This window comes from Bidens hawaiensis, unplaced genomic scaffold (assembly GCF_021521415.1).
Source record: "Bidens hawaiensis isolate Kalapana, Puna unplaced genomic scaffold, B.hawaiensis_p1.1 tig00002553_1, whole genome shotgun sequence".
NCBI classification, from domain to species: Eukaryota; Viridiplantae; Streptophyta; class Magnoliopsida; order Asterales; family Asteraceae; genus Bidens; species Bidens hawaiensis.
The window spans coordinates 1563868-1573606 of NW_027491139.1; the positions used below are offsets into that span (position 1 = coordinate 1563868).

The 9739-nt window shown below is 35.2% G+C and overlaps 2 protein-coding genes across 3 annotated transcripts; one reads left to right on the forward strand and one right to left on the reverse strand.

The window, feature by feature from the left end:
• Positions 1 to 399: 399 nt before the first annotated feature.
• Positions 400 to 3561, forward strand: LOC143620181 (uncharacterized). The gene is made up of 7 exons (XM_077091919.1): positions 400 to 977; positions 1523 to 1622; positions 1702 to 2030; positions 2160 to 2262; positions 2340 to 3007; positions 3083 to 3181; positions 3276 to 3561. The coding sequence occupies exons 1-7, from the start codon at positions 465 to 467 to the stop codon at positions 3363 to 3365; spliced, it is 1902 nt and encodes a 633-aa protein (XP_076948034.1). The 5' UTR covers positions 400 to 464; the 3' UTR covers positions 3366 to 3561.
• Positions 3562 to 3911: 350 nt separating this feature from the next.
• Positions 3912 to 9538, reverse strand: LOC143620356 (selenium-binding protein 1-like). 2 transcript variants are annotated; one of them, XM_077092063.1, is made up of 7 exons: positions 9391 to 9538; positions 6512 to 6701; positions 6179 to 6406; positions 5421 to 5652; positions 4728 to 4835; positions 4378 to 4650; positions 3912 to 4248 (listed from the first exon to the last, which is right to left on the reverse strand). In XM_077092063.1, exons 1-7 carry the CDS (start codon positions 9524 to 9526, stop codon positions 3967 to 3969), a joined length of 1449 nt encoding a protein of 482 aa, XP_076948178.1. In that variant the 5' UTR covers positions 9527 to 9538; the 3' UTR covers positions 3912 to 3966. The 2 variants fall into 2 exon arrangements, with proteins under 2 accessions (XP_076948178.1, XP_076948177.1); XM_077092062.1 differs by having other exon boundaries at positions 6512 to 6707.
• Positions 9539 to 9739: the final 201 nt, after the last annotated feature.

Consider the following 9739-nt stretch of genomic DNA (forward strand, 5'->3'; position numbering starts at 1 on the left):
TGTTAAAATTAAAGACGCTAAACCAGGTCAGTTCATCAGGTTTCTCGGGTTAACCCGAGAGTAATCAAAAGGAAAAAAAAAACACATAATCAAATTTGCTAACATATGTTCCCTCATTATTTTTTTTAACATTTACATTTTCTAATTTTCAAACTTTAATACGGAGTAATTTGTAAAAAAATATGTAAAAATTCAAAGCACCCAAGGCGCCTAAACGAAATATACTCTTTAGGATAAGAGGGTAAATCGGTCACACTGCAAAAACATTTCAGCGGGAGTATATTACTACATTTCCCGCCATCTAATAATAATGAGACCCTTTTTTTCCCGCCAGGTTATCAAGACCACTACATAACATTTTATACTCATCAATCATCATCATCATCATCATCATCATCAATTTCAATTGAGAACAAAACCCTAACCCAGAAGTAAAACACCCAAGAAAAACAAGATTCAAATCAATGGACCCGGTTATCAGATCCAGGAAACGCAAGAACTGGCCGTCAGAATCCGACCCGTTTGGCGGCATATTCACCCGGAGCAAAACCCAGATCTATTTCCACCGACACCGATCTGGGTACTCCAGATCTGATTCCAATCGAAGCCGTGGTAATAATAATAATAATATTAAGCTGATGAAATGTACTAAAGCTGAATCAGTAGCGAAACAAAAGGAACCGGAAGCTGTATCATCAGTCAAGGATCTTCGCGCCAGGAGGGTGTTTTCCCCTGCGACTGCTGACGTGGAAGCTGACGTGGATGCTTGTAAGCAGAATGACGGAAACTCAGTTGGTGATTTGGAGGCTTCTAGATCGGAAAAGAGTGTGGATGAGGTCATCAATCGTGGGTTGGAAGCTGATGTTGCTGCGGCGGATGCTGGTGGTGATGTTAAGATGACGTCAGCAGTTGTGGAAGCTGAAGAGAACAAGACTTCCGTTGCGGATGAAGTTGTTGAGAATAAGAGTCAATCTTCGGTAAGAAATAGTTAATTATTAGTTTAATTTCATTAAATTTGCAGGGTTTTTTTATTAAATGTTTGGTAATTGTTTTGTTATGATCTTATTGATGCTAGTTAGTTGGTAGCTGTAATATTGAGTATGTCCTTAATTACATATATATGCGTTGTTGTAGAACTTGGTATGCGCTTGTCGGGCGGTAGGGTAGGGGCTAACCATATGTAGTTTTCGAAATATACAATATATAAAGTTTTTAACTTTGACTGAGTTTGACCAAATGATGATTGATCGGGTAGGGACTAATGATTAGTCAGGGGTCAATCAGAAACCATACATAAATGCTATAACTAAAATTGACTTTTTTCTAACTGATTTTGGGAATACTGATTAATTTGTACGATTTGGGGAAATCCGATCGGCCGATTGCGGATTTGGGATTAATCATGGATTAATTGGCTCGTAGGCGGGATTTTGACAACTGTTTTAGCTAATTTATTATCATGATCAATTTGAGTATATTTTGAATCTTGCTAAAAGTTGTACTTTATGGAAATGAATGATAGGTAACAAGTTTGCGTGGTGGTCGAAAGAAGGTGTTTGTAAGTCCAACTTCTTTTAATTATAGAAGGTTGCTTCCTTATCTAATGGATTCAGAGAATGATGGTAAATACATAACTCGGTTGCGTTTTATTATCTGTTAGATTACTGGATTTTTTTTTAACTTTGTTAGTTATAATAGCAGATTCTTCGAGTTTTGAGATAGTTGAGGCAGCATTGCCCAAGAGTTTGAAATCAAGTAATCCGGTTCCTAATGTGGTTGCTCTTAAAGATGAGGAAACTGGTCCGGTATCCAATTCTAGCAAATTTCTGGATGGTTTATTGAATAATTCAAACAGTGTGAATGCTGGTTTAGTTAGTACTGTTGAGACTTCTGATGCGGTGCAGAAAAGCCAAGATGTTGTAAATGACGCGTTAGAGAGTGAGCAGACAACACCACCTGATTCAAATATATATAGTAAATCCAAGACTGATAATGTTTCGGGTGCGCTAGTAAAGCCCGCGTCTAAACTGGTAATGTTCAGTCTTTATAATATTTATAATTGGTAACTTTAACCTTCAATATTCATGTTTTTTTATAAAAATGATGGCTTTTTTTATTTTTCTTTTATTTTTATATTTGGGGTTTTGGTTAATTTTTAGGGACTTAAATCGTGCTCAAGATTGAAAGCGCTTCAAACTCCAACTTCTTTTAGTCATAGAAGATTGCTTCCATTTTTGATGAGTGTTGCTGAAGATTATTCAGGTAATAATTTTTTATCAGATAAAAAAAGCGATATTCCATGCTTTTTTTTCTAACTTTCTGTTTATGCATTTTAATAGGCCCTTTGAAAGAAGATCAATCTTTAAAACCCGAGAAAGCTATCGAGCAAAACGAACAACCACCGACACAATCTTTAGTTTCAACTACTGCGGACGAGGCATCAAATTCTCCGACATCTACATTGGTTCCAGTTGACACATCACTTGATAAAACAAATTCGGTTGCTTTAGTTTCAAATGACAATATTTTGGATGCAAATGTGCCAAATAAGGACACCGGTGAATCAAGTTTACAGTTGGAAGAAGCTGTTAGATCTGACAGTTGTATAAAGATGGAACAATCACCACCCAAACTTAAACTGACATGTGTTGAAGAACCACCTTTAGAAGCTACACCGCTTTGTATTGTGCAAAGTCAAAGTGCTGACCTTCAGATAAAAGTCAAAGAAAGTCCACAACAATATCCGATGCCTATTCCTGAAACTCAAGTGGAAAGTATAAAAAGTGGAATCTTGAAGAGAACTCCAAGAGGATGCAGAGGAATCTGCAACTGTCTGAACTGCACATCTTTTCGTTTACACGCTGAAAGATCGTTTGAGTTTTCAAAGAATCAGATGCATGATGCTGAGGAGGTTGCATTGGAGCTCATAAACGACTTGACATATCTTCGAAACATTCTAGAAGCTTCCAGCGCTTCCAGTTCTCTTGACACTGTTAAAGCAAAACAGGTACTTTGTTTTTCATTTCTGTTATCTATCGTTTTCCTAAAAATTTTACCACTTTAACCTTGATGCGTACTTCAGGTGAAAGAAGCGTGTGCAAAGGCTTTATATAAGGAACAAGAAGCGAGAGCACGTTTGGCACAAATGAATGAGGATTTAACCATTCACTGCAGAAGCATGGTATAATTGTTAACTCAAGAAAAAAGATTGAATTCAAAAGATGAGATTTGCGGAAAGATTAACTAATAATACATTGTTTTTTATGATGTGGCAGAATCTGTTACGACCTAAGGTGACATTTGCCAACAAGATTGAAGAGAAAGTAATTTCAAAAGATGGGATTTGTGGAAAGAAGAGTTTCTAGTTATTGTGTTGATTGATGGTTTGGTCAAATGTGTTGAATGTGTAGATCTTGTGAGATGAGAGTTATACTCATGAGACTTGTGTTTTATATTTTTGAGATGGGATATACAAAAGGTGATGAATCGTATCCAAGTTAGTGTTTGATTTATAGTCGCTACAAATATGCCTTCTGTTTTAAGATATATGCAATGGTCTGCTCTATACATAAATATAAGAAAGTGTACCATATTATATTGTACAACATAATTTAAGATAAATTTAACCTTTTTTAACAAAATAAATGTGATATTCCATTGTACATATATTTTTTCTTATGGTTATTCTTGCACTATATGTTTTACTTAATGTTGTTTATGTGTTGAACTTGCGTGTTCAAATCAATTAAGCAAAGTTGAGCTCATATTCATCTCTAGATCTATTAGCTTGTGGCGCTAGATGACTCCTAAAAATCATGTGCATCATGACTTGCAGCATATTCAGTTCATCATCAATATATAAAAACTAAAATAGTAAAATGAAACTGTATTTCAGATACAAGTACATAACCAAAGTTTTATTACAAATAGCTTTATTATTCTCATTGTTGTGACCAAACTTATGGTTTAAACCCATATATCTGAGGTGCAGTCACCACCTGGATATCTCATTTCATGAGCCAAGCAAGGTCCATCTGGTTCAGCCCCAAAGCCGACATAGAAGTTCGGGTTTATAGAAAGTCCACCTTCTTCATTGTTCACATCAATTTGTAGCATGTGAGATCCTTTTTCTACAAGTTCTGGATAAAACTGCTTGTCCCATTTGCTGAATAACGAGTTTGTAACGTACAAACGTTTCCCATCTAAGCTCAGTTGGATCATCTGTGGCCCCCCTATCAACGGGTGTCCCTAGATGAAACAATCATGAAACCGATTAATGATGTTTAGATAAACTAATTGTGTTTCTAGTTATATAAAAAAAACTAGTTATTTTAAAACTGATCATTTTTGAAATTTACTACTCATGAAAACGCGTACCTTGACTTGTGGAACTTCAACTTGATAAGTTGTACCATCTTCGTTCTCAGCAACTACCGGGCTTCCTTTCTGAAACAGCCCACCGACCCAAACCTGGCCCACCAAATCCGGGCTTGTAGGGTCCACAATATTATACTGTCTAATATCCCCGTGTAACCAGTTCACAAAGTAAAGAAACCGATCATCAAGAGAAATGAGGAAGTCCGTTATAAGCCCGGGCATTTCGGGTAGAATCCAGTTTTGGACCTTAACTGGCTTAACTACCATTGCCACCTGTGTTATCAAATTTATTCAATTTATTAGTTATCAGATGTTTATGATCTGAATGAATTAAAAGATAAAATTTGTACCTCATGGCTCCATGATCCATCAGAGTTCTTGAAAAACCGAACCATGTTGCTGCTTAATGCACATCCAACAAACCCTGTATCTTTAGTTGGGTCATGCAAAAACCTTATCTGTCAAAAAACCATGACTTGTTCGTAAGTTTGACCGTGTTGACTTTTTTGTCGTGGTGTTGAGAGAAATAATATTTTTGATCAGAAAAAAAAAATTAAAAAGTCAAAAAGGCAAAAAAAAACAAAAATCACAATCTTGAATTTTCATTTAAGCTGATTTGTAAAGGTTACCAGATCAAAAATGATGATTTGTCGGTAAATTTGACCATGTTGACTTTTTGACTTGGGCTGAGATAACCATATTTTTTTTTGTTAAAACCCAATAAATATTAAACATTTTTTATAGAATTCACAATCTTATCTTTCTTTATTTATAAATGATACCATGTCAAACACGATGATTTGTCGGTAACTTTGACCATGTTGACTTTTTCTACATGATGTTAAAACACTGGTTACGATCGTTACGTGCTTTCAAGGGTGAAACTTACCTTAAATCACTCTGTTTGAAATTTGAAGGAACAAAGTTGTTTACTCAAACTTGAAATAAGAAAATAGTCATATTAGAAGGTTGTTCAAAATGATTAGTTTAACTTTAAACATGCATGCAAACACTCCCTTATGCATTCATTTGGAAGCACTAACCTCTAATGGTAGGAGCCCATTAGGGCCTAAATCAATAGTTTGTTTCAGTTCTCCATCGGGCCAGTTGTACACGTGCAAATGGCGGCCATATAAACCGTTTGAAACATCCTGGAGGTTGAATCCCTGTGTAAAAGCTGACGGCGCACCCCATGATGTACTAATCATGGTTTTGTGTCGAGGTTGGTACCAATAATCATATCCAAACAGTGGACTATGCCCCGGTTTCTCCCACCTAAAATATAGCAATATCAGAATTAATTAGTTTCCCTGTAAGAACTTCGCGGGTTTAAATGGGTTTCATTTGGGTGGTTTTGGGAGAACCCGCAAACACATTTAGCTAATCGGGTCATGTTTGGGTCGGCCTGATGGGTCGTGTGCTGACTAGTTTACTTATACTTATTTTTTTTTCAAACAGATCGAGTTTTATAGTTAAAACATAATTATTTTACATGCATTAATATTTGTGATTTTAAACTTGTAACTTCAGAGTACTAATATGAAAAATGATTAAAATTTGACAAAAAAAATTCAGGTTAAGCGGGTCGTTTTCCTGTCAGTCCATGAAAACTGGTGTCGATTATTTTGGGCTTGGCTTGATTATTTCAGTTACTGGTCGGTTATTTCGGTTTCATGCACCTCTACCAGAACTAGTAAAATAGTGTACCTGTTTTGACCGATAACCAAACCGCCTAACCACCTCATTTCACCACTTTTAAACATACAAAAATAAATCATATTATATGTAACTAGCTAATTACCTTCCTTTCACATTAAAATTCGAGTCAAGAAGAAGAAACCCGTTCCCTTCCGCCTTCCCTTCTTTGTCCCCAAGGCACGAGACCATTATGTCACCCGAAGCAAGACAATGAGCTGTGTGGGGATAAGCAAGCCCAGTTTTACTAGCAATGTCAGCAGGCTCAACCGCCTTATGGAAGGCGGGGGCCCGCGGATCCTTTTGTGTATCAACAACGTATATTCGACCCGACCTGAAAAACACGAAACAGAAACAAAAGTTTATGAGACTGAGCTAAAACTAGCTTGTTGACCATCAAAAGTGAACTGTTTTCTCGCTGGTGGCTAAGGATACGTACACGAGAGCCGGGAGAACAAGGAACCGACGCGAGGTGGTTGAATCATTGTAACAAGAACTGCAAGCATTCCAACCAGAATGATGTAACTCATCACCTTTGTTTGGCATAGGCAGCCTGTGGATGACTTGTGAATATGTTTTCGAGGCGGGGTCCACGTCAACTGTTCCTAGGAAATCTGGTTTGTCCTTCCCTGTTCCTTAAATATACCAAAAACAAAGAAATGTGTTCTTAATTTGTAAAAGAAACTACTAACTTGTATAAGATTGTAACATATTATGATCAACATTTTAATTAAATCTATATTCTACATAAAAAGAATACCAAAGAATCTGATGTGGCGCCATCTGGTTAGTCACCCAACTTGTTTAATCTCTAACGTTATTTACTCGATCGGCAAGTTAATCCAATATACTAAAATACACGTTGATAACACTATAATTACCAACAGATACTATTCAATGGCACGCGTCATATTTCAGGATTTATAAGCAATTTTCAGTTTATTAAATGATTTAAAGATGCTTGCTGCTAATTTTCAGTTTATTAATCAATCACATACTTGCTGCTAGGGCTGTAAACGAACCGAACGTACGTGAACCGTTCTGCGGGAAGTTCGTTTATGTTCGTTCGTTTAATAAATGAACGAACATGTACAAAATTGTGTTTGGTAAGCTTAACAAATGAACACAAACAGAGGTCGTGTCTGTTCAACTGTGTTCGTGAACGTTCGGTAATGTGTTAGTTCGTTCGTTAATGTTCGTTTGCGTTCGTTTACGTCCGTCCGGTTACGTTCGTTCACATATATATGTTCGTTTATGAGAATTTTACTATTACGATTTTTTTTACTATTACTATTTTGATATAATTATGTTAACGATTACTATGTTCAGATTTTTTGGATATTATGTGGTGTACTTACGGATTTTTGGGTGATTTTGTGTTGATTTAGTGATTATTATTCTCAAATTAATATATGTTTGTTGGCTTGTGTTTGTTTATGCTCATTTGTGTCCATGGTGTCCTTTAGTGTTTGGGTTCGTTTATAAAATTAATGAACAAACACGAATAATAATCATTACAACTATAAAATAACTAAACGTAACAAATCTAATCATAACTCTTGGTTTTTTTTTTTTTTTTTTTTTTTTCACATCATAACATTATATTTCATAGAAACATCCAAACTCATGGTTAAAACTTAAAAGCAATTGTGATAATTCTTAACTAATATACGATTTAAATAATATATCTAATCTAATCCAGTATGATATTACATTATGTTATATACTTCAACTAAGCAGTTGAATTGCAGAGTGTGCTGACTTTCTTATAAGTTTAACTACCTTTGTTCCTTCATGTATGTACTTTAGTTTTCGTTGGGTGTACTTCAGTTGTACTTTTGGTTTACTTGGGGTACATCAGTACTATTGTCCTCAATATGTGGTTCTTGAGATAAATTCAACTGAATTAAACTTCACATCTTAATTGTTACGTTTCTGCCTTATCTTTTGGTTTGTCAATTAACGACTTATTATCAACTAGCTCTGGCTCTGATATATCATATATGGTTAGTTACCTTTTCAATATTCTTCTTTTTAAAAACAAGTTGTGAAGTTTGAGACAACCTCAATATTTGTATCTTTAATTAACAACTGTACAATCCACTAAACTGTGTGGATTCATCAACCTATCTAACATTCTAACTTACAGCATCCACCAATTGAAATTATTAATTTTATGCTTTTAGTTTTAATTATAACATTCGGTTCATTTACAGGCCTAATAATGAACACGGATGCAGTACACGGGACAAACAAAATCATAGCAAACAAGGCAAGTACTTCACTTTTGATATTATTTGTAGAATAAAATACAACAAAAAGTTGAGTTTTTCTTTACCTCATCTTTGTTCTTTGAGTCCCTGTAGTTTGGGGCAATGTTTTAAAAACCGGTATTTTACTTGTGTCGGATTGGGCTTAAAAATGGTACAACCGGTTGAACCGGGTTATACCAGAAGGTTCAACCGGTTGAATAATTTACCTTATAATTTCCTATATATGTAACTTCAATCCAAAAATAACCCAAAAGCAAATGATTCCATAACAAAAAAAATCCAAAATTTAATTCATAATAAAAAAAAGTAATGCAAAGCACTCAGTTTTAAAAAAATAGTCCGTTTGAATATTTAATTGTTGGGTTAAAAGTAATTTTGAAAAACTATGGGCCGCAAATATCAAAATTTTCTCGGACTTAAAACCGGTATATTAGACAAAAACCGCCGGTACGATGTTCTAGCAAACCGGCCAAAAACACTGGACTCAAAATACCAGCCTGCTGTGCGAAATCCGGTTTAACTGGTTCAACCGGCCGATATGAACCGGTTTTTAAAACGCTTCGTTAGGAACAACATATCTATCCCATAGGATAGTGATTCCATGGGCAAAGCTTAGTGAATTTTTTTGCCCGAAAATTTGTATGCGCATATAGTGTAAATTTACCCATACTTCTAGCATACCATTTTAGCACATTTTCAACCAGGTGATTTAAAATTTAAATTGTTGACTTTTCTTTGACTAATATTATGGCCAAAAGGGTTCAAATGATTGAATCAAAAGGGGCCCAGGATTCAAAAAATTGGTTTATTAAAGAATTTTGAACAAGATAATATTATAAGTTATTAACAAATCAGTCTCTTGAGTTACATTTATTAAAGGGTTTTATTGATTGTTTACTATATTATATTAAAATACTAAATTCTGAATCTCGTTAATAATTAATAAATAAATAACATACTTGATACTCCTAAATACTTCTATACCCGAAACAAAATGGTAACATGAAATCAACTTAATCAGATCGGAGAAGATGAAGATGTATACCTGTGTAGACACAAGTTACGTAGATCAGAGACTCTTTAGGGCCAGCCATGGCCTCAATCGGCGTAGCGTAGCCTGGTCCTGTGTTACAGCAACCGTGGTTACCGTTGATCGGAGCATGCTCGACTGCTGTAGCCATCGCGATTGTCTTTAATTATTAATTAATCAATTGCACACGTACAGTAGATGATGAAGACGATATATATACAGAAAGAGGTGACGTGGCAGACGCATATTCGTCATTCCACGTGGGTTAAAGGATAACTTTGTTTCACTTCCAACTCATACTTTATGTGAATTTCATTATCTACCCTCCACAATCCAAATTCAATATTACTAATTTACATATTAG

Excerpts from the sequence above, each read along its gene's own strand:
- LOC143620181 (XM_077091919.1), top strand. The coding sequence starts at position 465 with ATGGACCCGGTTATCAGATCCAGGAAACGCAAGAACTGGCCGTCAGAA. Across the intron at positions 1,623-1,701 it reads AATGGATTCAGAGAATGATG|ATTCTTCGAGTTTTGAGATA; the intron begins GTAAATACATAA and ends TTATAATAGCAG. Across the intron at positions 3,008-3,082 it reads ACACTGTTAAAGCAAAACAG|GTGAAAGAAGCGTGTGCAAA; the intron begins GTACTTTGTTTT and ends TGCGTACTTCAG.
- LOC143620356 (XM_077092062.1), bottom strand. The coding sequence starts at position 9,526 with ATGGCTACAGCAGTCGAGCATGCTCCGATCAACGGTAACCACGGTTGC. Across the intron at positions 5,653-6,178 it reads AATTTTAATGTGAAAGGAAG|GTGGGAGAAACCGGGGCATA; the intron begins GTAATTAGCTAG and ends GCTATATTTTAG. Across the intron at positions 4,836-5,420 it reads ATGGGCTCCTACCATTAGAG|ATAAGGTTTTTGCATGACCC; the intron begins GTTAGTGCTTCC and ends GTTTTTTGACAG.